This window comes from Pelodiscus sinensis, chromosome 15 (genome assembly GCF_052426305.1).
Source record: "Pelodiscus sinensis isolate ZL-2025 chromosome 15, ASM5242630v1, whole genome shotgun sequence".
Lineage (NCBI taxonomy): Eukaryota > Metazoa > Chordata > Testudines > Trionychidae > Pelodiscus > Pelodiscus sinensis.
Genome location: NC_143066.1, coordinates 16,793,117 through 16,819,968, shown reverse-complemented (window position 1 = coordinate 16,819,968; position 26,852 = coordinate 16,793,117). Strand labels below are relative to the sequence as shown.

General features: G+C 46.1%; 1 protein-coding gene across 2 annotated transcripts in view; it reads left to right on the top strand.

Moving 5' to 3' along the window:
* The window catches only part of TXNDC11 (thioredoxin domain containing 11), a 103,394-nt gene that overhangs the window by 73,174 nt on the left and 3,368 nt on the right, over positions 1-26,852 (top strand). For both annotated transcript variants that reach the window (XM_025190141.3, XM_006134121.4), the window contains exons 8-11: positions 8,303-9,092; positions 11,958-12,103; positions 15,668-15,777; positions 19,754-19,834. In XM_025190141.3, coding sequence (XP_025045926.3) covers positions 8,303-9,092; positions 11,958-12,103; positions 15,668-15,777; positions 19,754-19,834 — 1,127 coding nt within the window. The remainder of the gene's footprint in view (positions 1-8,302; positions 9,093-11,957; positions 12,104-15,667; positions 15,778-19,753; positions 19,835-26,852) is intronic.

Here is a 26,852-nt window from a genome sequence, read left to right as displayed (position 1 = left end):
TCCCTTCTCTCAGCTAAGGAAATTAAACCAATAACATTCCAAGATTCTTGCTGTGATTAGTGGTCTGAGCATAGGATTGGGAACTTGGAATGGATCAGCATTAGTTTTAATTTTGGTTTTAGTTTTCCTAATGTAAATAATTTGCAGTAATCAAAGGTTGGTGTTTCAGATTTGTGTGGGGAGATGTAAATTTAAATTGAAAACAATTACAATTCTCATAATATTTCATTACATAAATAGACATTCATGAAGTGCTGGGTATCCGTGTGAAACTACATCAAAACTGTTAAAAACGAGTAGTCCTGTGACACCTTAGAGACTAATACATTTATTAGGTCATGAGCTTTCATGGGTAAAGCCTTCAGCAGATGAGTTAGAGTGGATACTGTGAGTTATCAGGTGTGTTATCTATACTTTCACAGACAAATCCAACTTTGGGGGACATATCAGTAGTATAGCTGAAACAAGAACTCGTGATCTTTTTACCAATACAATGTTACTGTTGTTATTGTGAGCATACCCAAGACCTAGACATGACAGGTTCCACTCCCGAAAGTCTTGCATTTACTGGCACACATCTCTGCATACATCTTTCTAGTTTATACGTTTTATAGTAGCATATTCTGTTTGCACACACAGTTATTGATAACCTTGTAATTCCTTATGTTTATTACAGACTGCAGGGTTGTTGTAAAGGGGCATTTGAGCCAGCAATTTAAAGTTGTAGCATATTTTCCAGTTCTGCTGGTACTATTTGTTTTGTGGGGTGATAGACTGTGGGAAGCATAATATTATGGCAAGTAATGGGTAAAAGTTTGGTTCTGGATCCAAACTTCGTCAAAGTTTAGTGGACTTCAGTTCTGAGGTTCTTGTTTGGGCCATTGAGAAGAGGAGGAAGGTTCACGTTGCAAAGTTCATGGTTTTCAGATACAGAACTCATTACAAAAAGGGATCTGAACTGAGAAGTTTTGCTCTGGATCCCATCGTTTACAACTGGGGACGATTTAGACCCACCATTTTTATTTGGCTCCTTTTCTAGTTGTGCGCTTCTGGGATTTCTTCAGGTCACAAAATACCTTATCTTTGAACTAATTAGCTTTTGCAGTATCTGTTTCTAGTTTTGTCTCTAGTGAAGTCAGCAATTTCCATAGTTTCCTTATTGCATATGGCACTGTACCAGTCAGTTTTCCTACAAAATCATTTGCAAGACTGAAAAAGAAGATTGGAAGGGAATTGAAGTGATTCCTGTAACAAACTACCCTCAGCATAAAGCAAGCTGAATTCAGCCTTTTTTGGCACAAATAATACACTCTAGTAATATTTAGGGATGTGAACATGAACCCGTGTGCACAGTTTACCAATGAGCTTGGGCTCATCGATTAAAGTGCATGGTTATATGCAGCCCTCCATCCCACACTGCTGCTTCTGGGAGGGAGAGGACAGTGGGAGCTGATGCTCATGGGGAGCCTACAGAGTCATCAGCGCAGAGGGTGGACAGCTCCATGGGAGCCTTCTTCCCCCACATATAAACCTTTAACAGTTGAAATTTTCAGTAGTTCCACCTTTTATCTAAATGAATTTTAACATACCCAGTAATATTAGACATAATCTATTTCAATAAAGTAAGAGTAGTACACCACGTCAATTATCTACTTTCTGATATAATGAATTTTAATTTAAGAGAAAATATTTATTTATGTCAAAGCATTAAATGAGATACCGGGCCTCTAGATTGCTGTAACATGACAGTGCAATAAAGGGGGCATAAGAAGCTACAGTATATTATGCAACTTGTTTACCACAAAGAGAAATTGTTACTGCAGCCAGCAGCCTTTGTGAATTTCATCTCTCTCTGAATCTGCCTGTAGGGCATTCACATAGCATGAAGCTGTCAATTTGTTGTATGTTAGCTCTGTTCAAAGAACTACAGATTTGTCTTATTAGAACTGATTGAAATAAGATTTTATAATGCAACTATGCTTTTCAGTTCAGAAAAATAATCAGTCTTCTCCTACATCTGTTCACATTCTTTAGTTATGATACAGCATTAAGGAATGAGCCTGTACAGAACTTAATCTGATGTTTTTTAGTATATACTAATAAAAGGTTGTACCGATGATTTCTCCAGTCTCCGAGGGATAGCCGTGTTAGTCTGTAACTTTAAAAACAAAAAGTCATCCTGTGGCACCTTAGAGATGAATAAATATATAGGATCATAAGCTTTAGTGCATAAAACCCACTTCATCAGATGAATTGGAGTGTGTCATGCCACGACCCTAGGCAGGGAGGCAGCTCCTTTTATCAACGAAAAAGCACAAACAAAAATATGGCCCACCCAGCTGAAGTTCCCATTTGGGGCCAGTTATAAATGTAAGTATGGCCTGCTTGGCCAAGGTTTACAGTTCAAGTTCCTCTATAAGTGGACATACAGCCTGCACGGTCCAAGTTCACAGTTCAGGGCTTCTCTACCCACAAAGGTAGACACAACTCCTGGTCCTAATTATGGAGGGAGGCGAAGTCCAACAAAGGAAAAGGAGTTGGGGGGAACGGGCCTTCGCTCCCCACCAGGTCCCAACCCAGGGCCCTAAGAGCAGGGAAGCAATCCACTGCCCAGTTGGTGGGGTCACCGCCTGTAACACACCAACCCACGGGGCCTTTGAGAGCAACCCCTGCCCTGGGCCACTTCCTGCCCACTTCTGACGTCTTCTGTGGATGATTTGACCATCCACAGAGTACGAGGTGTCTTCAGTGTCTCTTGGGCTCGCTTCTGTCTACGGCAGGTCGTGGGAACTCTGGGTTTGTAGCTGTAGTCGCCACGGCCCAGATGGCTGGGGGAGGTGAGCTCTTGCCCTGAAGCCACAGTGAATGTAGCGGTTGAGGATCCGTGTCTCCTGATTGCTCGGCCCCTACCTACAGTCTGGAAGCCTGGGCCATGGTAGCTCAGCGCGGGCTGGTAGCCCCTCTGGGGGCTGGTGGAGTCGGCATGCCAGCCCTCCTTCCCCTGGAGCTGTCCAGGGTGGCTCCAGCCTCGGCATTTTTGCCTTTGCCTCTTCTGCTGCTCCGCTCCTTCCGGCCCTGCCTTCCTCTGTCTGTGCCGGCCCAGGGCTGTTTATGCTGCCGGCTGGCCGGGAGCTTGAACGGCAGAGCAGCGGTGTCGGAGCCTTCTCACTCCACAATGCCTGAGTTCCCTCAGCCTCAGTGCGGGGTGTGGATGCCCCACCACTGAATGGAAAAAGCAGTTACCTGTCAATTGTAGGACCCATGTTTATGAAGCTAATTAAGTAGGCTGGATGTGTCCCATTCATAGCTTTTGATGCGAAAATGTGAATGTTGAAGGCAGGGGAAATTGCTTTTGTAATGCATTAAACAGTTAATATCTTTATTCAAGCCCAAGTTGACAGTGTAACATTTGTAAATGAATTCCAGTTCAGCAGTCTTTCTCCATAATTGGGTGGTAAAATTCCTTTGTAGAAGAATGACTACTCATAAATCCATTATTGAATGTCCAGTTAGGTTAAAATGTTCCTCTACACAGGTTTATGTTTGTTACCATTCCTAATGTCTGATTTGTGTCCATTTACCTTTTTCGCAGAAATTGTCTGGTTTTTCCAAAATACGTGGCATAGGGGCATTGCTGACACTTGATGGCATACAGTCCATTAGAAGATGTGCAGTTGTATGAGCCCCTGATGTTGTGACTTACATGTTTGGGTCCTTGTGTTGCTTGTATAAATATGCGGACAGTGTTGACAGTGGGGTTTGTTGCAATAATAGGTTCCTGGGTGAGTGTGTCACAGGTGTGATGGGTAGCTGCTGGTAAGGATTTGCTTCACATTTGGGGTTGTCTATAGGCAAGGATTCGCCTGTCTCCCAACGTCTGTGAAAGTGAGGGATTGTTTTCCAGGACAGGTTGTAAATTATCAGTGATGCACTGGAGGAGTTTAAACTGGGTTCTGTAGGTGATCACCAGTAGTGTTCTATTATTTTCCTTGTTGTGCCTGTGTTGAAGTAGGTGACTTTTGGGTACTTGTACAGCTCTGTCAGTCTGTTTCTTTACTTCCTCAGGTGGGTAGTTTAGTTTTAAGAATGCCTGATAAAGATCTTGGGAGTTGAGGAACTGTTGTGGGTTTTCCCACAAAAGCTCATGTTCCTATATATTTGTTAGTCTCTAAGGTGCCACAGGTCTACACATTGTTTTTAATATATATTTAACTGTTAAATGCACTACTATATAGAGAAAAGTTATCATACGCTCCTTATTGCTGTTCATTTTATCTCTCCATTCTATCTGTCCTGCTACAATAAACTCATAAGAAATTTAAGAATATTCCAATTTGCAGATATTTTCAGAATGTATTCAGTTACACGAAAGCCAAAGAGAGTAGGTGGAAAAAGCCCCCCCAGTAACTACTGTAAATGAGGCATGGCTACTATATATTTTCTTAGTTCCTGCCAAATTCCTACTAGAATTTTCATAATTGGGAAGTTTAGTATCATAATGAGTATCGCAAACTCTGAAGAAAAGTATAAAACCCCTTGAGAAACTAACAAAAACAAACCTTCACCTATTCTAGGGAAATGAACATCTTGACTTTTAGTATAAACTTAGTACAGGCAGTCCCCGGGTTACGTACAAGATAGGGACTGTAGGTTTGTTCTTAAGTTGAATTTGTATGTAAGTTGGAACTGGTACATATTGTAGAGGAAACTCTAGCCAAACATTTCTCCAGAGCTCAGTTTTATTCTCCCACACCTCACTTCCCTCAGTCCTTTATTCTCAAGCTTTATTCTCAAGACCCTCCTTCCAGCCGACAGTGGGGGGTGTTGGAGCTGCCCAGAGGCGTCCGCGGGGCCAATGGACCCAAAGCTGGCGGGGGCGGGGTGCCTCCCCCATTGTCGCCGCCTCCCGCGGTGCGGGGGGCACTTCCCCTGCAGCGCTTGGGGCAGCGCCGGCTGAACCTCCTGTCAGGCAGCACGTCTCGGAACAGGACCAGGTACCTACCCAAAATAAACCCAAGGACAGGGAATAGCAACACAAGTGAGGGATATCTACAGGGTGAAAAACTGCAACGAGCATTTCTCCGCTGAGGTCTGCGGATAGACATGGCTCTGGGATACCTTAAATTTCAAGCTGCTGCCTTTAAAGGCAAGCAAGGGCCTCTACTGCTGCTCTTTGTACAGCCGTGCGGGAGCCCAGCTGGCGGTGCACAGGAAAGAGCCGTGCATACAGCACTCCCCTTCCAACACCCCACCCCACCCCCGGAGGCTCTTCCATGGAGCTGTGCAGAAGCGGGGGTGGGGAGCACGGACGATCTCCCTTACACACGAAATTATTAGCAGGAAAAGCACGGAGGAAGGGGGGGAACAGGTAAAATGTCAGCAGGAGCAGAGTTAACCCTTCGCTGCAAGCAGAGGTGCCAGGGCGGCCTTTGGAGGCGAAGCGCCGCAGCCGCCCCCCATTGCCGCCGCCGCAGCCCCGGGGAGGGGGTGGAATGTTCCCCGCGTGCGGCGCGCGCCAGGCTCCCCGGCCAGGGGACTCTATGGCGTGGGGCCCCAGCGGCAACAAAAATGTTGGCGGGTGAAAAATTTAACCCATCGCCTGCCGGCCTCGGCGCGGGGAGTTTTTTAAAGTGGCCCTGGCGGCGCTTCGCATCCACTTCCCCCGCCCCCCCCCGCAGCCGGGCTCTGGGGCTGGGGCCAAGTGTGCCCCGTGCACCCCGACCGGCCGCTGCAGCGCCTGGAGGCCGCAGCCCGGCGCAGGGTTGGGTGTTTAATGGCGGAGGTGGATTCCCCTTTAAATCTCCCCACCTGCCCCCCCCCTTCCCAGGTCTCCCTCTTACCGGCTCGCTCCTCGCCCTCCCTCCGCCTCCTCCCGCGAACGGGACTCCCATCCCAGTCCCACAATGCACCGGGCGCGCCGGGCTCCCTCAGCACCGCCTGAATGGAAATGCCGCCGCCGGGGCGCAGTTAGTGCGGGGTGCCTCCCCCACTGTCACCGCCTCCGGCGGCGCGGGGGGCGCTTCCCTCCAGCAGACCAGGGAGACGTGGAGCTAGCGTCCCCCCTCCTCCCCAGCAGACCAGGGAGACGCGGAGCGGCTTTTCTCGCCGCGGAGGACACAGGTGGTGGGACCGTGGCGCGTCTCGGCGATCCCGCTGCCCGCGTCCTCCGCGGCGAGAAAAGCCGCTCCGTGTCTCCCTGGTCTACTGGGGGGGGGCGCGCTAGCTCCGCGTCTCCCTGGTCTGCTGGGGGGAAGCGCCCCCCACGCCGCCAGAGGCGGCAACAGTGGGGGAGGCACCCTGCACTAGCTGTGCCCCGCCACCCCCCCGTTTGTAACTAGGGGTCCGACGTAAGTCAGATTGATGTAACCCAGGGACTTCATGTATGTAGCAAATATTTATTTTTGTAAACGTATAACTGCTGAATTTTTCAGCAGTTACACATTTACATGCAGAGGGGGTAGGTGGGAGTCGGTTTTCACAGGTAACTGGCTCTCCACAAGCACCACCTGATACAGAGGCAGCAGCGTGGGAGGTGGGGGGTCAGGTTGCTCTATAGAACCGGTATGCACAGGGATCCAGCTTGAAAGCCAGCTTCCCACATGTACTGCCTGCCTTCCCCCCCACCCCAGCTTTTTTTGTTGGCTCCCCCCGAACACAGGTTCCCACCTGCCCCTCCCTCGCCATGTAGCTGCCTCTTTGGGAGGCAGCAAGGCAAGGACTGGCAGCTCTGTGGGAGCTGGTATGTGCAGGGAGCTGGCTTAAAAGCCAGCTTCCCATACATACTGGCTCTCGTCTGCCCCCCTCCGGCCCTGCACATCTGCCTCTTAGAAAAGCCAGCTCTGCAGGAGTTGGTGCTCATGGGGATCTGGCTTTTTTAAGATGGCTCTCCCCAAGCACCAGTTCCCACCTGTCCCCTCACGCTGCTATCTCTGTGGGAAGCAGTGGGGAGGGGGGAAGAAGTGGACAGGGGGCTACCCATGGGCACCGGCTCTTGCCTCCCCCTCCCTGCCCTTGCTGCCTCTGATACAGACTAGGGATATAATAATGTAGTTGATTAACCAATGATCAAAAGCTTATAGGTTAATCCTATAGACTACATGCTTTTCCCCTCCCCTCCCCCATTCCTTGCCAGTACATTTTTTAGAAGGCTGGCCAGCAGCCTAGCTTAGTCCCAGCTTACACTGGGTCTGGGACCTAGCTCTGCTGTGGTTCTGCATTTAAAGTGTATTAAGAACCAGGTGGGCAGGCAGCCCAGCTCAATTCTAGCTTGCGCCAGGTCTGGGAGCTCAGACCCATCCTGGACAGGGGCTGATGCCACCTTGTGCTGCTGCCTCTGTATCAGAGGCAGCAGTGCAGAGCGACAGGCAGCTGGTCTCTGAGGAGAGCTGTTTTTTTAAATTGGCTTCCCTTGCAGACCAGCTCCCACCTGGCACTCCTTGCTGCTGCCTTTGATACAGAGGCAGCAAGGAGGGCTGTGTGCGTGAAGTCATTAGGATTAACTGATAAACCCAGGCTTTTTGGTTGATTGTGTAAATGATTACATGCTAACAGTATTAGAATTATGTTTGTGAAGGAGAGAACCTCCATGCCCATATATTTTCAATTAAGTGGCAAAATTCATATTGTTAGTGAAATGAGGACCCAGTTTAATGATCAAATCCAGAAATCTCTTATTCAAGCAAAACTTCTGTTGACATCAGGAGCAGATAATTTTGCCACTGAAATAAATGGTAGTTCTGCCCACAGAAGGACAGGAAGATTTGGCCTTATATCAATAGTTGATTTGACTGGATAACAATTGTTATGTTCAGAATGAGATGTTCGGAATGTACTGAGCAGTGTACATTTCACTTAATTTATTTTTTATCTTCTATATGGAAAACAAACAATTTGGAAAAATGCATATATTGGATTATGCATCAACAGGATTTAGCATCACAGTATAACATTATTAAAACCTAACAAATATGATATAAAAGAGGGTTCTGAGGTGAGTATGTATGAACAGAAGATCTTTGCAGTTTGGCTTGTTGTCAGTCATCACTGTTCTTAACCACATACTATATTTGGAGATTTTTTTTAAATTTAAATTCATCATAAACTAACAGTGCATCCTATGCCTTTTGGTAAGAAACTAAAATTGAAGGATAAGAGTTGGCCCTGTGTCTGAAATTCCAGAATTGTACATCTAAAACTTAATATATTGTATTTATTTCAAAAAAATTGGGCCAAGTATTGTCTGTGTTGATATGTGAACAATATATATCTGATCATGTTTCTTTGTCATTTGTTTTTTCTATAGATTACCAAAGTGGCCTTGGAATACAACAACTGTAATAAAAGCCAAGCAGCTGAACCTGTTCCTCAGCACCTGAGAGATTTAAATCCACCAGCTATTGAGTCCATTGTAGCCCATGCCCATACACAACTGGCAGACGCATACTCCATAACAAAGTATCCATGCTGCAACACGGTGCTGCTCCCTCAGTGGCACTCCATCTCTAGGACTCACAATGTCTGTGAGCTTTGTGTAAACCAGACCCTTGGAGTCAAACCAAGTAAAGTTAATGTACCGCAGTGTAACTTTTTAGAGATAGAAGCAGCTTTGGACTCTTTCTACCTCAAGGAACATACTTTTTTCCAATTTGTATCAAATACCATAGAATGCAGCAATTTCCTAAGTTTCTATAGTCCTTTTAGCTACTATTCTGCATGTTGCAGGAAAGTAAATAGGGGTCTGATAAATTTAATTAGTTCTGAAAAGACCATACTTCAGACCCCTAATGTAGCATTTTCTTCCCATGGGAAAGAAGATAAGGATGATACTCAACATTCTATTCCTCACATTGAGGAGAGGAATTGTTTTACTCCTGACCTTCATGTTAATGGTACTAACATTACTGGCTTGAGCTGCAGGACCAACAAGACCTTGAATCTCTATCTACTGGATTCAAATCTGTTTTGGATGTATGCAGAGAGGCTAGGAGCATCAAGATCTAATCATTTGAAGGAATTTGCTACTATCGTTGACCTGAAGGAAGAGACCCACTATATCCTGGATCAGAATCAAACACTTACAAAATCTACGATAGGTATGGTATGCAGCAATCTTGTATTCAAAATTTAAAATAAGCGAATACATTAAATGAAAATAGGATGGATTTGGCAAGGAATAGTAACTTTGGAGAACTTGTGTAATTGACAAAAGCAGTTCACTTTATAAAGTGAGGGTTGAAAGCATTGTGCATCTTTGTCTGCTTAATAATTAAACGGTAGATGATTTTTTAGGATATGATAAAGAAATATTTTCACAAACCAGTAATAACTTAGTTGAAATAGAAATTTTGACAACCTCAACCTCTTAGTATTTGTCAGTGCATTGACAATAGCTAGGTCATCAGACTTTTAGAATTTAGTGGTCAATCCATGAAACCAGATTGCCAACAGATTTTAAGAAGTGTCTCATAAGCTCAAATTACATAATTGCTGATGCGTCAGAGAAAATATCTATAATGCATTTTATTCCTAAAATCATGTACTTACAAAATGATGCATTTGATACACTCACATCATTTTATATTACAGAAGACATTTTCTGTGGAATTAGTATTGTTTGAATTCAGCAATGCCAGCTGTTGGTTAATGTCTTTCAGAATGCTAAGTAGGTAGTGAGCTGCTGTTAGTTACTAGGATCACAAGTGGGGTACGTGAATCTAAAAAGTACAAAATAGCAGTTTGGAGAAGTGACTTTTGTGAAAACTGACCATTTATTTCTATCCTTTACTCCCTATCTTTTACCAATTACTGATCTATGGGTACGTCTACACTACAGCGCTAATTCGAACTAACTTAGTTCGAATTAGTTAATTCGAACTAAGCTAATTCGAACTAACGCGTCTAGAACTAAAAACTAGTTCGAATTAGCGTTTTGCTAATTCAAACTAGCATGTCCACATTAAGTGGACCCTGAACCGGGCTTAAGGATGGCCAGAAGCAGTGCTGGCAGGGCATCAGAGGAGATGCTGTCTCAGGCTAGCCGAGGGCTGCGCTTAAAGGGACCCGACCCCCACCCCGGACAGACAGTTCTCAGGGGTGCCCTGCTTGCAAACCAGTCCTGGCTTGGAGTGCCTGGAGTGCCCACACTGGGCACATCACAGCACTCGGCCATCAGACCGGCTGCACTTGCCGCAGGCTGCCATCTGGGGAGAGGGGGCAATTGGGGGGCTGCAGGAGAGCTTCCACCCCCAGAAGCCCGCAGAGCCAGCCCAGTCCTCCCCATCGGGAGCTCGTGCCCCATTCCTCCCTCACCTCTTTCCACTTACCCTTCCCTAGCCCCCCTTCCTAATGTACAAATAAAGAAAATGTGTGGTCAAAAATGGAATCTGTCTTTATTGAACAAAACTCGGGGAGACTGGGAAAAGGAGGTGGGAGAGGGGAAGAGAGAGGGTGGGAGAGGGGAGGGCAACTACAATGATCAGGGGTTGGGAACAGGTCCCATATGAAGAGAGGCTAAAGAGACTGGGACTTTTCAGCTTAGAAAAGAGGAGACGGAGGGGGGACAGGATAGAGGTCTATAAAAGCAGGAGTTGGGTGGAGAGGGTGTGTACAGAAAAGTTCTTCATTAGTTCCCATAAAGAAGGACTAGAGGACACCAAAGGAAAGGAATGGGTAGCAGGCTTCAAACTAGTAACAGAAAGTTGTTCTTCACAAAGCAAAGAGTCATCCTGTGGCACTCCTTGCTGCAGGAGGATGTGAAGGCTAGAACTAGAACAGAGTTTAAAGGGACGTGAGATCAAGTCATGGAGGTTGGGTCCATGGAGTGCTATTAGCCAGGGGGTAGGAGTGGTGTCCCTGCCCAAGGTTTGTGGAAGGCTGGAGAGGGATGGCACGAGACAAATAGCTTGGTCACTGTCTTCGGTCCATCCCCTCCAAGGTCCCTAGTGTTGGCCACTGTCGGCAGACAGGCTACTGGGCTAGATGGACCTTTGGTCTGACCCAGGACGGCCATTGTAAGCTCAGGGTCGGGGGTCTCAGTGGACCCCCTTGATTTTCATGCACACCTGCTCCTGGGTGGCCAGGCTGGCAGCTCTCCTGTCCTAGACGGCCACTTTCCTGTGCCTAGTGCGGCGATCGTGGACAAGGTCCACGATGTCCGCACTAGCCCAGGCGAGTGCCCGCCTTTTACGGTCCCAGGCAAGCTCCTGGGAGCCGCCAGCCTGGTCCCAGGAAGAGGGGGAGAGCTGGGGGGCATCAGGTGGCTGGCTCGAGCCGTGCCAGGTGCAGGGTCTGCTGGCTGGGTGCTGGCAGGCTTGCACCTGGCACGGGCACTGTAGCCAGCCCGTGCCCCTTTAAGGGGTCTGGGGCCGGGAGGGGGGCAATAGAGTTTCCCTGGTGTTGGCCAGAGTGGCCACCAGGGAAACCTGGGGAGGGCTAGCCTCCCACTAGTTCGAATTAAGGGTCTACACACCCCTTAATTCGAACTAGCTAGTTCGAACTAGACTTAATCCTCGTAAAATGAGGTTTTCCTAGTTTGAACTAAGCGCTCCAGGTTCGAACTAACGGAGCGCTAGTGTAGCGCCTATGAAAGTTAGTTCGAACTAACGTCCGTTAGTTCGAACTAACTCTGTAGTGTAGACATACCCTAAGAGAGGAACTTCTCATGACTAATTTCCTTAAGAAATTATGTTTTCTGTGTGTTTGATATTTCTGCCTGATTCTGGCTCCAAGCCCCCTGCTAGCTCCCTGGGCCAGCATAGTGCCCCCCAAGCCCAAGTCTCACACCTATGGGGCAGCCTAGTGTCCCCCACACAGAACATTGCACACTGCAGCACAATATGCCGAAAGCATGGGGCCCAGCGCCATCATCCCGAGTCACCATATACAAGAGACAGCTCTGCTTAGATATTATGGGTACATGAAGCTGGAATAATGTTCTCGATGTCTCTCTTTCATTTTAGAGAACTTCATTCAAAACTTCAGCATTCTCTACAGTCCCTTGAAAAGGCATCTTGTTGGTGACTCCTCAGTCCATTTTCATGCCCAGCACGTAATCACTGAAGTGACTACTAATACCTTTCATGATGTGGTGTTTTTGAATGAAAAGGTACAGCTCATCACTGCAATTACATTGAGGGATTAATCGCATTTTGAAGAACAGGATTGTAGAGTTCATTCTTTTGAATTTTCATTGTTTAAAACTAAATCTCATATCCATACAGTTACATTGATTGTGTACATAATTTTAAACAAGGGTATTCCTTGAAAGCCATACTTCACAGCAGTTTAAATTTAGGCGACCACTATGATACAAAGCAGCCAGAAAATCAGCCAAACCAGCTAAAGACCCACCCCCTGCCTTCCTGTTCTGTGTGTATCTTTCCTGTAGCTGAGATTTTAGCCTTTTGTATTCTTACTTGATAACTATTTTTAAAAATACAGATATAATTGTGGGGATGGAGAATGCCTGTTTGCTCTTTTCATAGTTGCAACTCACAACAAATTACATTTGAGATCCAAGATCAAGAACATGTTCAAAGTCTCAGGTCCCAAACCTGCACAGACTCTAAAGGAGATATATATGATGAACATTGCTTTTATGAACTAGTTAAGAGTATAGTGATTTTACTGGCTGCAGATGGAGCCATTTGTTTTCTGTCCTAGAAATAACTTACAAAATACAGCCAGGAATTAGGCAGGTGGTACCTAGGGGCTGTGTGAGGTTAAGGCAGTGGTTCTCAAACTGCAGTCTGTGGACCACTAGTGGGTCCATGGCTAACTTCCATGTGGTCTGCAACTCAAGCTCAGCCTCCTCCTTCTCCGGCAGCAGGGAGCACACGTTGGTGCTCTAGCCTTGCCCTCCCTTTCCTACATGGTTGGCACACTGGCGCTGGCTTCCCACTGAGGTTGGAGAGAGAGAAAGCTCTGAGCCTCACTGTGCAATTGGGCTCACAGGGAAGAAGTGCTCCCCCTCCCCGGGTGGGGGCAAAGCAGCACACTGGCCCGCTCCCGGGAAGCTTTCCCTGCTGTTCCCATTGGCCAGAATCTAGCCAATGGGAACAGTGGGAGGTGGTTCCTGGGACTGGTGCAGGGCGTGAAGGCAAATAAGTGTCCCCCCCATGCTCAGACCCCTGCACACTCAGACCCCTCATGCACCACCGCCACCACCTCCTGTTGAGACCCCATAGCCCCATCCCACTCCTACACCCTCTTCACTGGCCAGACACCTACCCATAGCCTGCTCCTGCACTGTCCCTCGTGGCCAGACACTCTACTCCCAGCATGCTCCTGTACCCTCCCTCTGGCCAGACCTTGCACCCTCACCCCCTCCTGTATCCCACCTCCCACCCAGATCTTGCATCCTCACCCCCTCCTACATCCCACCTGCTGCCCAGATCCTGCACCCCCATCCCTCTTGCTGGCAGCCATGCTCTGCACACTGAACCTTTCATTTTTGTCCCAACTCCAGAGGCTAGGAGGGTCCACAAAATCCACTAACCCTGGAATCCCTATGGGAAGCCCTGAACCTCAGTCCTCCCTTCCCCCTTCCCTTCCCCCCGGTGGGGCAAGAGTGCCAGAGGAGTGAGTGTCAGTTGGAGGCCACATCAGTGAGGGTTGGGGATTTGTGTTTGTTTTTTGTTTTGGTTTGGGGTTTTTTGGGGTTGTTTTTGTTTCTCACTTCTGTGGTCCCCAAATAATTTTTTTTTCTGTAGGTCAGTGGCCCCTGACACAAAAAAGGTTCCCCACCCCTACCATAAATAAAGAGAACATTGAAACCTTTTGTGTTGGATATAAATTAATATTTTACTTTATTTAAAATGAAGTTTGATCAACTAACATGAGAAGTTCAAGTGCTTAATTTGTTTAATAATTTAAATTAATATATCCTTTCTTACTGGTTAAATTAAACCATTCTCTGTTGCTGCAGCACTAGCAAGATGGCTTGTGTAATTATGTAATTAATGGTGACTTTCCATTAGCAACTGGTGGTTCACGGAAAGGTTTCCATTGAGCCAGGTGGGCCATGGGCCAAAAGGTTTGAAAAACACTGGGCTAGGGTATAGCCCAGAAGTTAGGCAGGGTGTAACTAAGTACTGTGTGAGAGCAGGGAGGTAGCTCAGGGTACAGGCAGAGGGTAGTTAAGGGCTGCATGTGGCTCAGTGTGCAGGGAGCAGGTAGCTGTGTATGATCAGGGGATAGTAAGGTAGTAACTAGAGGCCGTGAAGACAGTGGGTAGCTCAAGGGACAGGGAGGGCATAGCTAGGGGTTGTATGCAAGCTGTGGGGGGTAGCTTTGTGCAGGCAGGGGGTAGCTAGGAGCTGTGGCTGTGAACAAAGGGGGCTGGGAGGCAGCTTTAACCCCCAGCACCAGCAGTAGAGGAGAGAGCACCAGCCTGCCTGCGCCATGGCATCAGTCAGAGAAGTGGCTGCCCTGTGGCTCAGGCTCCTGCCTCTGACCTGGGCAGGGAGAGAGCGAGCCATTGAACTGTCCCCTGGACTGCACTGCACTTGCTAGAGAGACCCACAGCTCTGTCCACACGCTCTGGAGGCTTCTCTCCCACAGGGAGCACTGGTCATGCAGGACTCAGCCCTGCCACTCCCACCACTCGGATGGGAGGGGGGCAGGGATTGGGGTTTCAGTAGGGTGTGTGTGTGCTGAGGATTTATGGGGGCACTGCTGATCAGTGTTTCAGCTTGGAGGGGTGCTGGGGATTTGGGAGGCACTGTGGTTCAGGGCACTGTGGTTCAGGCCTAACAGTCTAAGGGGTGTTAGGAATTCATTAGGGGGTGGCCCTAGGTATTGGGGTTTCAGCCTGAGGTGGTGCTGGGAATTAAGTGCAGGAGGGACTACCTGGGATCAGGGCTTCAGACCCATGGCCTAAAAGGGCTGGCAGATCCCTCCTTGAGAAATCCTGTTTTCGTTTTCACATGACACACACTCCTCACTCATTCTTGCACACCCTTGCCCCTCTATCACTCACGGGGTTGCTTGTCCTCCTACCTGGCTTCGTGTCTTTCTCCCCTTCACCCTGCCTGAGACTACTATATGCTGGCCACTACATGCCCACATTCACCTGCCAGCCACAAACAAGAAGCTACTGTGGCTGTGCTAACTGTGGACTGACTGACCAGCATTGGGAGCAAAAATATTGGACAGTTGGCCCATTTTTTTAAAAGGAAAGGTTGGGACACCTGCAAAAGGGTTTAAATAAGGACTGTCCTGTTAAAAATGGGATGGAGGGTCTCCCAAATTAAAGATGTTTCATGTCACTTTTGCACCTCCCCTATGATGGGGCCATCATGGGTTGGTTGAACTCCAGACAGAAAGTATATTCCCAAAGGCTTGCATCTGCCTGCGAGTTGCAGCTGAGGCATCAAAATGTTACAAACATATCTCCTTTTCCCAGGCTATGCTTTCAACATGCCCTCTGCATCACCGCTCCTGCTGGAGGATACACCTCTTGTTGGGAATTTCTTTTCTTTTTGCTTTGGGAGCCACAGGGCACCATTGCATAATGGACAGGGTGTAAAAAGATGAGATTACATTTTCTTTTGTCTTTAAATAGCTTCGATGTTTTGTTTAACACATTGATTACTATTTCTGCTTATGTAAATAAACCCCAGATGCTAACTGAACTTTTCTTCTCTCCCCTCCCCCAACCCACCTCCAGGATGTCTTGCTGCTCTATTATGCACAATGGTGTGGATTCTGTGCTTCTCTTAATCACATCTTTATCCAGCTAGCTCGACTTCTGCCTCCAAACAACTTCACTGTGGCAAGGTAAAAATTTTTTTTTATTTTCCACACTATTTTTAACCACTTAGACTTCCAGACATGCATATATGTACATTATGTAGCTTGTAAAGTTAATATGATGCCATTAATCTCCACTAATTTATGTTGAATTGAAAATTAAGATTGAATGCCTATCAGATTAGACACAGGTCCTATGAATTCATTATAAGCCATGTATTATACCATTACTAATAAGTTTAGAATATTACTCTTTCATTCTATTTTAGTCTGTTTACTCAAAATTGAGTGATATGAACTCATCAGCTCAAAGGAAAAAAATTTAAACCGTATTTAGTGTAGATTCTGTTTCTCTTCTCTTTGTTATATACCTTTTGTTTTCATGTAAATAGTGACTATTATACTAACAGATCCCCTTCTTTGTGCCTGTTGTTGTTACACACACATCCCCTCTCACAAGATCATCCTACCACCTAGCTCTGAGGGCAGAGTGGAGAGCAATGGCTGCTGACTGGGCATCCAGCTCTGAAGGCAGTGTTATACCAGTAAGCACAGAAATAAGGGTGCCAATGTGAAAAGTGATATTTGAGGTTGCAGGGCTCCAGCTGCCTCTCTTATCCCTGCCTCCTGGATGTGCGTGGCCCTTCTGCATGAGCTCCAGCCACCCAGTGTTCCAGCCAAAGCACTTAAAAGCACACAACTCGTGTCTCCTTTGACACATTGCTATGCCTGCCCCATACATTGAGAACCACTGGTCTGTATAATACTTCATTCCAAGTTTTGCCATTCCTTTTTCCTGATAATATTTAGCTTATTGCACCATACTCTGCATAGACTAATAATGATGCAAGAATGTCTGAAATGGTTTGATAAACAGTTACGTAATTCTTATATTATTAGGGAAAAAATTAAAAACTTTTAATTTAAAAAATGGCACATTTATCTCCTTTATTTGATTTTAATGAGCTGTTAATACAGTCCTAAAACCTGCTTTTCTAAGTCAGTTCAAAATTCTACTCTCAGTTCTGGCACCAGCAACCCTTGTGCTTTGATTGCTGAATTTCAGTTTTATTGCAGGGCTGATTCTGTGTCTGTTCCCATCTTCTTTTTATTCCAGGGGTGGGTAAATACCGGCTTACTGACCCAATCCAGTTCCCCAGAGTTAGTCCCTGGTAGGTCGCCACCGGGGCTAATCCTGGTGAACCGCCACACTTTTATTGTCCACCCTTGCTCTATTTCCAGACGCAGTAGAGTGGGGTTACTTGTGCTATTCTCCAAATTATTTTTTTCTTTTCCTACACAAGAGTCAGATAATTATGAATAATTTTATTTAAGCAGACTCCATCTTCTACTGGGCACAACAGGGACAGCATAATATAAATATAATATTCCACTGTTGTTAAAGTGCAAGCACATAGAAACAAGCAAGGAAGATTTTAGCAAGGGAAATAAAGGGGTTGGACAGATTTAATTGAGAATCCACTTTGTAGGACCCATTGCCACAAAAACGATCTCATGCCTCCTTCTGTTTCCCATCAGTCAGTAGAAGGACTGGTGTACCTCAAAATATCAGTTTCTAAATCATTGTAGTTAAAGCAGTACAAAAACTGCATGGATAGGCCCCAAGGCTCAATGACTAAGTCTTCAGTGTAGGCAGAGCTAATGCAGATAAGATACTTAAAAAAGCACTGTTAATTTAAAGTCAACCTGCTGTAATTAAAAAAAAATCTACAGATTGACATTCTGTACCCATCAGTAAAACAGTGGTCTCCTGTTGTAGTGGATGAACCTCAAAAGTTTCAGTGTTGTCCAAAGCACACTAAATTTGTGGTATCCTGGAATAAGCACAGCTGAATGAATGCATTCTGTGATGAGCCGTCTGAGATCTGAAAATCTCTCTCTTCTGGTGGTAGTGTTTATAGTAGGAAGTCTGGTTTTCTGCGAATCAAGTTAAAAGTTTTTAAATTAATTGTTGTGTTAGTATTTTATTTTATGAACAGTGAGAGTATAACAAATAGCTTTCCAGATTTTTCCCAAGACAGAATGCAGCTGACACTGTACATTCTGCACCAGCTGCCCCCAATCAGTCATTCGTGATCGACTGGTTGATCGTGGAGGCACTGACAGTTGAACTTGGTCAGTCTCACATCTCCTTCCTCCCTCCATTGTTTTCATGTAGCAGAGGGTGCCTTAACAAAGCACTAGCTGAACTAGTCTCACTCTGCCTTCCCCACAGGCTATGATGCTACTGTAGCCTCAGGCTGATTTGCTGGGGAGCTGTTGCCTTTACCTTGAAAGGTGTTTAATGGGACAGGGAGATGTTTAGGGGGGCATGGGCTGGGCTCACTGCTTTGAATTGCTGCTTGATTCACTTCTCTGATCCTGAAAAGGAAACAGCAGAAAACTGCCCATCATCCACCTCCTAACCTTGGCAAAAGTTGTGTCTGCAACATAGAGCAAATTCCAGCAATGCCCAGTGGATATGGGAGCTTCCTTTCCACACAGAAGGGAGTACATGGGTGAGGGGGAGAGAATCACCCTCAGCCCTCCAGTCGTTTCAGGCAGCAGTGAGTGGGATTGGGAATTCTCTGCAGCTCCCCATCCCTGTCAGTAAGGGAGAGAATCCACAGCAGCTCAACAGTGGCTGCAGGCTGTGGGGAGGAAACAGAGGAAGGAATCAATGTTGCCAGTCAAAGGAAGCCCCAGCTTGAGAACATCCTTGATTAAACAAACAGTCCCAGTCAGGACTGCAAGACACATACCCCCCCCATCCCAAACAGAGAGCAGCCTGTGTGTGACACAGGCAGCAGAATGTTAATAACAGCCGCCACTTTGGTAACTGCCACTGCATGTCATAAATTACTCCTGTCACCTGACTGGGGCTTTGAAATGCCATTAATGGAAAAGAGCTTGTTGCCAGCACAGAGCCTGGAAACCCCTGCCAGAACCGGCCTCCTCCGCTGCTTCCTGCACCTCAACACACTGCCACAGCAGACCAGGCTTTTCTCGCCGACACCTGGGGTAGAGCAGCGGGGGGGCTGCCGGGTTGGTCCCACAGCACCGAGGTGCGGCGCTACTGGACCAACCCAGCAGCACCCCAGCTGCTCTGTCCCAGGCTTCCTGGAATCAGCCACTGATCAGTTTCAGCAGCGGCTGACTTGGGGACACCTGGGGTAGAGCAGCTGGGGTGCTGCCGGGTTAGTCGCCGCAGGCGTCCAGATTCAGCCGCTGTTGAAACTGATCAGCGGCTGATTCCAGGAAGCCCGGGGCAGAGCAGCTCTGCCTCCAGCTTCCTGTAGTCAGCCGCTGGTCAGTTTCAGCAGCGGCTGACTTGGGAACACCTGGGGCAGAGCAGCTGGGGTGCTGCCGGTCGGTGCTACCAACGTCGGCGCTACCAGACCAACCCAGCAGCACTCCAGCTGCTCTGCCCCAGGCGTGTCCGATTCAGCCGCTGCTGGTCAGTTTCAACAGCGGCTGAATCTGGACGCCAGTTCCGACTTACATACAAATTCAACTTAAGAACAAACTTATGGTCCCTATCTTGTACGTAACCCGGGGACTGCCTGTAGATGGTATCGTGAGCTTTCATGGGCACAGCCCACTTCTTCAGATGACTAGTGTGTTGGATGTCCATTTTTGGTTCTGGACATCCAACACTCTGGTCATCTGAAGAAGTGGGCTTGCCCGCGAAAGCTCATGAATACTATCTACATGTTTTGTTAGTCTGTAGAGTCCTACCAGACTATTTGTTGTTTTTTAAGTTTATCTACTAGGTGTCATATATATTAGGGGTTCTCACACTTATTTGATTTGGGTCCTCTTTCTTTGTGCCGCTAGTAATTTCTTGTGACAGAATATGTTTAGGCATATTTTCTCCAGATTATGCATCCTCTAATCCCCATCCAAAACAATAATAAAATAAGATATTTCAGAAGCATAAGTAATGGAATGTTCAGCTCAGTTCATGAGTTTATTTTTTCTTTTTGTTTTGTTTTTTTTACAGAATTGATGTCACTCGAAATGACCTTCCTTGGGAATTTATGACAGATCGTCTCCCTACCATTTTGTTTTTTCCTTATAAAAGGTAATTTTTTTCTTCCATTTCTTGGAGCTTGAAGATTGAGTCTGGTTGTTAGCCTCACAGGAGAGGAAAGTCAAAGAATTGCTCATTTCTAAGTATTTATCTTTAATACCAATGCACTTTCTGAAATAGATTTTTGTGGACAAATGATTTGCTGAAAGTGAATTGTCTTCCAAGTTTCATTATTTCATAGTTTGTCAGTATTTATTTGTAAATAGCAAATTATTAACCTTATTTCCTAATTAATTTTCCCCCTCGGTTGTGCAACAGTTCTTTTGGCATTTTCAAAATTGACTAGTGAGTGAGACCTGGGGGGAAGAGAATGATAGAAAAAGAGGCAGGATTAAAAAAAGAGATAGAGAGATGTCAAAGGATCATACAATGGATTCTTGCAGTAAGATGCAAGACTTATTGCAGTTTTCTTTCAGAAAAAACGTTAGAATAGGCATACACCGAGACAAAGGTTAAACTAATCCATATCTTTTGTCTCTTAAGAGAATTTAAAAAAAAAAAAACAATTGAAGTTAAGAATTTAAAAACGAAATGAAAATAGAAAGTTGTCTGGAATTTATTTTTTTAAAATGGTAATAGGCAAGAATAAGCAGGGGGAGATCCGGGACTGCTTACCCCCAGAAACAGGGGGTTGGTGAGCCTAGCAGGTAGGGGGTACCACCCCCTAGTTCTCGTGATTAAAATTACACATGATGAAGTGTTTGAAGGGTAAGGAACTGATTTTTTTTTCTGTGTGAACCATTGTCTGCTTAGGTGTGGGCAGTTTCATATTCTTTCTCTTTGTATGAGGAATTTTCACACTAGAGCAAGCTTCAGTAGAGAGAGAATATGTACACCAGTTTTTCTGAACTGGTGGTATGCATACCCTTAGGGGTACGCGAGAGAAGTCTGGCTGCCCAACACAAGTGAAATTTGGCAAAAAATGTCCGGGATTTTGTCCTGCGAAGGGGATCCAGGGAGGGGGCAGTGGCACCCACTTATCAAATTGAATGTTCGGAGCCGAGCGCCCAGACGTTAACAGCCGCTCTGCACACGCGCCCCAGCACTGGGCTGTGCTGCGGCATGTGGCAGCTCTGGTGAGACCCAGGGCAGTTTCAAGTTGGGGGGCAGGTGAGAGTGGGGAGAAAAAAAAATCAGTTCCACGGCCTCCTTTCCTAGTTCGTTTCCTGTCTCGCAGCCTTCCCAGGGTGCTTCAGCGGGGAGGGCCACTGAACCTGGAGATGTGCATTACCCCCATCCTCACCAGCAGCTCAGTACAACGCATCCCCATCGCCCCTTCCCCGTGGCGCTGTGGAGAGGAGTTAAAAGGCTGTGAGGTGGCACAATAAGCTTTGCTCCAAAAGAACACCCCCCCCTCCCCCGCATCAGCAGCGTAGCGAAGAGGGAGTTGGGGGGGGGGGGGGCAGTTGCCTCTGGGCACTACGCTAGGGGGGTGCGGGCTGGGGTGGGAGTGCACAGCCCCATGCAGCGAGCCTGGCACTGGCAGGCCACTTGCTTCGAGGCAGGGCAGGCACTTCAAAGGTAGGGTTACTGCCTGGCTGGGGGGGGAGGGGCATTGGCTGCGGGTCTGGGGGAGACCTGGGGGGTGCTTATAATTTTTTTAAAGGGGTACTTTATAAAAAAAAACCTTGAGACGCTGATTTACACCATTTACTTAATCTGCTAGGTTCTCTCTATTGGTGTTTAAGTTGGATCTTATTTTCTTCTTGTTTCTTGCTCCATTAGTGAAGTTGTTAATCCTGATTTGTGACATCAGTTATGTTGCCAAAATGTATCTGAAGTCATAAATGCAACATGATGGTTTTACTTCAGGATCAAGGAGAAAGAGAATATGGTGTGAATAGGAGAAAATAGGTACAGGTTGAACCTCTCTCATCCGGCAACATCCCTGGTCTGGCAGGACCAAAAGTGTTGCTAGACCAGAGAGCCCTGACCCCAGAGCTTGTGTGGGGCTGGGAGTGGAGCCGGTCTGGTCAGCGACAGCTTGCATTGTCAGTGACTGGGGGGCAGGGAGCCCTTGGAACAGGTGCCGCTGTGCTGGGAGCAGGGCACCCCAGGAGCACAGCCAGGCAGGTGAGCCAGAGAAGGTCAAGCCTCCAGGTACTCCCGGAGCAGCAGCCAGGAGGGGAGCCCCAGGAGAGCCCGAACACCTGACCTCCCTTTGTCCCGCAAATTCCCTTGTTTGGGACCACTCCCATCCCGAGGGTGCTGGACTAGTGAGGTTCAACCTGTAGCCTGAAAAAACACATATTTGAAATATAAGAGAGGAAGGAGGTACATTTATTATCAAAAGTCTCCTTGAGCAAGAAACTGTTAAAATGTTTTAAAATTGTATTGGTTTGAGTGTGTCATGTCTGCATATGATGAGTCAAACTGCAAACATAATCTTTTGTAAACACTAACTTTTCTTACAGTGTTCTTCTGTACTGTTTGTTAAAGCTGTTTTATTTCAACCTATGAATATATCAAACACTCTGCTCCAGCGTTCAGACGAAAGCCACACACATTAACCAAGTTACATCATGTAAGAATTTCCTGTGTGAACTGTCGCTGTGGTTGTTGAAATGCAAGCTGCATTTAATATTTCACAAAACATGAGTTTTAGATATTTTTAGGAAATATGACAGTTCTTTCATCAGCCATGATCGGGGTCTTTAATGTTATTGACTCTGTTTTATAGTAACGATGATCAGTCACAGTGCAGTGCTCTAACTTACATTGCAGAGAATGTTAGTATTGCAAAGCACTTTTTTTCAGTCTGACTCATTAGCAAATCATCAACCTTTCATAAGGGAAGAGCTAGCTTCTGCATTAAATGTAACACAGTAGACGTGGAGAGTTTGCTGGTACTTTTTTATTTAAAAATAAATCTTTAGTAGATTAATATCTACTATGAGATAAGGGATCTTTCGGAAAAGGCTTTATTTTCCGAAAGGTCCGCGTCTAGACTGGCGCTTTTTTCCGGCAAAGCTCCGTGCCGAAAAAAAGCGGCAGTCATTTTTATGCTAATGAAGCAGAGGAGATTTAAATCCCCGCTTTATTAGCAATTGCGATACGTCTAATTTGCATCCCTTTTACGAAAAAAGGATGCAATCTAGACGTAGCCTCTGGGTTTGGAAGGGTTTCTATTTGGGTTAATTATCAAAATAATAAACCTTTCACTTTTAGAAAGCTTTATTCTCTCTCATTTTCAAATATAAAATTGGGAATCTAAAAAACTGTAATGTACCATGTACTCTGAAATGTACATGTATATATTTTTCTGAGCTTCTGAATTCAGTAAAATTAAACAATATATGTGTAGGCAGTGTGTAAAGATACCTTTAATTACAATAAAAATTAACCAAAGAGTCAGTGAAGTAGATAGTCATCTACCAGGATTCCTGATTTTTGGCCATAATGAATTGTTTTTGTGCTCCATCTCCACCATACTCCTCAAAATTCTCAATTAATTTAGGCAGGGAAACTAGGTTGCCTTTGTTTTTAAAGAGAAGTCTGCCTTTCTCACCAACTTGCATGATCTTGGTGTTAAGAGCAATGAATTTGTTGTACTTCACTGTTGAGCTTTTACTTTAGGGAATCTGTGGATATAGGAAAGGTGGTGGATGTGATATACCTTGACTTTAGCAAGACATTCGATATGGTCTCCCAAAGTGATCTTGCCAGCAAGCTAAGGAAGTACAGATTGGATAAATGGACTGTAAGGTGGAAAGAAAGTTGGCTAGATTGTCGGGCTCAGTAGGTAGTGATCAACAGTCTGGCTGGAAGTGGGTATCAAGCAGAGTGCCTCAGGAGTCAGTACTGGGTCTGGTTTTGTTCAACATTTTTATTAATGACTTGGATGAGGGGATGAATTGCACCCTCAACAAGTTCACAGATGACACTAAGCTGGTGGGAGGGATAGGTAGATACTTAGGAGGGCAGGGTCCAGAGTGACCAAGACAAATTGGAGGATTGGGCCAAAAGAAATCTGATGAGGTTCAACAAGGACAAGTGCAGAGTCCTGCACTTGGGACAGAAGAATCCCAAGCACTGCTACAGGCTGGGGACCGAATGGCTAAGTAGTAGTTCTGCAGAAAAGGACCTGGGGATTACAGTAGATGACAAGCTGGATATGAGTCAACAGTAGGCCCTTGTAGCCAAGAAGGCTAATGGCATATTGGGGTGCATTACGAGGACTGTGAGAAGATCTAGGGAAATGATTATTCCCCTTTATTTGGCACTGCTGAGGCAACATCCGGAGTATTGAATCCAATTCTGGGCTCCCCATTACAGAAGGGATATGGATGCATTAGAGCAGCGGTTCCCAACCGCCATCTGCAGTCCGCTGCCAGGCCACAAACTGCTGGCTGCCAGGCCATGGTGGCTGTCGGACTTCAAGCCAGATGTTCCCAGCAGCTCACCTCTAGCAGCTGTGGTGGCTCGGGGGTGGCAGCAAGAGGCTTCCTCCCCACTCTGCGCTTGGGGAAACGCACTTGGGGAGGGAAAGGGCTCAAAGAAGGAGGGAGGCGGAGCAAGAGATGCTTTCCCAAGGCTTCCTTCTCCCTCCTACTCGGGTGGCTGCTTTTGCCAGCAGCAGCACTGGGGCTGAGGTGGTAGCAGGAGGAGGCGGAGCAGGAGGCACTGGCTGGTGCTCCATGCTTCTCCCCCTCTCCCCAACCCATGTGGGTGCAAGACGCGCTGGGGAGGAAAGGGGTGCTAAGGAGGAGGGCCGCTCTCCCTGCCCACATGGCAGTAACAGCTATGCTCCGTCCGGTGAGTGCGGGGGTGGGTAGGGTGGAAGTAAATGGGGGGATGGGAGTCACAGGGGAAGAGGGTGTTGGCATGGACTATAGGGGTCAGAGGTTAAAGGGTCAAAGAGCATAGAAGTGGGGAGTCAAAGGGTGGTATTAGGCAGTTGGAGCTAGGAGGACTGGCAACATTTTATTTGCATTTTTATTATTTGCAAAATCAATAGGCAAATATGTAAATAAATGTTACTAGTCCACCAAATGTTTGTGAATGGGTTTGACAGTCTGCGCCATAAAAAGGGGTGGGAACCACTGCATTGGAGAAAGTCCAGTGGAGGGCAACCAAAATGATTAGGGGGCTGCAGCACTTGACTTATGAGGTGAGGCTGAGGGATTTGAGCTTACCGAAGAGAAGAGTGAGGGGGGATTTGATAGCAGCCTTTAACTACCTGTAGGGGTTTTCAAAGAGAATGGTGTGAGGCTGTTCTTAGTGGTGGCTGATGACAGAACAAGGAGCAATGGTCTCAAGTTGCAATAGGGGAGGTCTAGGTTGGATATTTTACTAGGAGAGTGGTGAAGTACTGGAATGGGTTACCTAGGGAAGCTGTGGACTCTCCATCCCTAGAGGTTTTAAGTCCCATTTTGACAAAGCCCTGACTAGGATGATTTTTTTGGGATTGGTCCTGCTTTGGGCAGGGGGTTGGACTCAATGATCTCCTGAGGTCTCTCCCAATTGTTTGATTCTGTGATCTGAAGCTTCTAACTTTTGTATTTTATGGTAATAAGACTTTTATCCTTAGTTCAGCAAAACTTACTAAGCATGATAAACATTCTGGTTTATCTGTTCCTTTCATGGAACAGGCAGCTAAATAGAATTAGGAGTTTTTTACTGTTTTGGTTTAGGGAGCTGTATAAGGTATAGCACGCCTATCATTTAGACATCTTTGAAACATCCACGTCTGTTTTGGGGTTTGGTTTTGTTTTTAACTTCCTGGTCTGAACATAGATTGTGCTGATTGATTCAATACTAGGACTGGGCTAGTGTTCTTTTTTCTGAATAGTAAGTACATTTTGGTTGTATTCCACATAAAGTGCTTTTATCCATCTTACTTTGATTAATTTACAGCCAGGCTACCCGCTCAGTACTTACTGGGAGTGATCAATATGAGTTTATCCAATGTGATGGATCACACTGTGTACATCAGTGTTTCTTAAACCTTTTAAGACCAAGGAACACCAAACAATATTTTTTTTTTTTTACGAGGAACACCAAGGATTTTTTTGTTAAGCAAAAAGAAAAAAAAGGTTAGGGGAAAAAGGGTCGGGGGAAAGTTACTGATGGGGGGGGGGGGAAGGGTCAGGGGAAAGTTATTGAGAAAAAAAAATTGCCTGCCCCTTTAAGAGCAGCCATTTTGAATTCTGTTGTTCTCCGCTGCACATCTCCGATTGCCTGTCGGCACACCAGTGTGCCACAGAACACAGTTTAAGAAACACTGGTGTACATATTACCTGCTGTGAATCTGGTTACTGATTTGGCAAAAAAGGGATTTTGTAGAAAAGAGTGTAGCAAGTGTTTTTTTATAAATCCCTGAACTTGGGTGGAAGGATTATAATCAGGGTGCGACAATTAGGGCAATCTACTTGCCTGTGGTGAGTAGATTTTAGCCCAGCACGGCACTGCAGAGTGATCAGCGCATGCACAGCACGGTCTGCGCATGCGCAGCGTGCCAAACCGCGCGGCTGGCGAGCGAGGCTCACCCCCACTTGTCAAACCCTGATTATAATCGTGGTTGGAGTTATTTGCTGAGTATACACAAGTTTTTTCTTTGCTCTGCGAAGTTCTGTAGCATAAGATAGCGAGTCCCATGTTCAGTTCTCCTTACCACCTTTAACATTGTTTGATTCAAACCTGAGATTAGTTGAGGCTGACAGGATTTTGCTAGTTAATACATAAAAGTGTACATCATGTTCAATACTTGTTTTAAGTACAGGTTTCCTGATTAGAATTGTGGAAATATGATAGCTTTGCACTAATTTCCAGTAGGTAGTGATAAGTTAATTTTTATCTGGAAACTTCATAGTATGATATCTATTATAAGGGAAACAGTACACATTATACTGGATAAAGTTTTTATTTTGTTACCACCATAATGGTTGAATTAGGGCAGACTCATATAAAATTAATTGCATCTATCCAGAAAAATCATTGTTCTGTAGTGAAAGATTGTTTTATTTTCATATCAAAAGTGAAAAAAGCTAAATTGGAGGGGGTGGAGGCA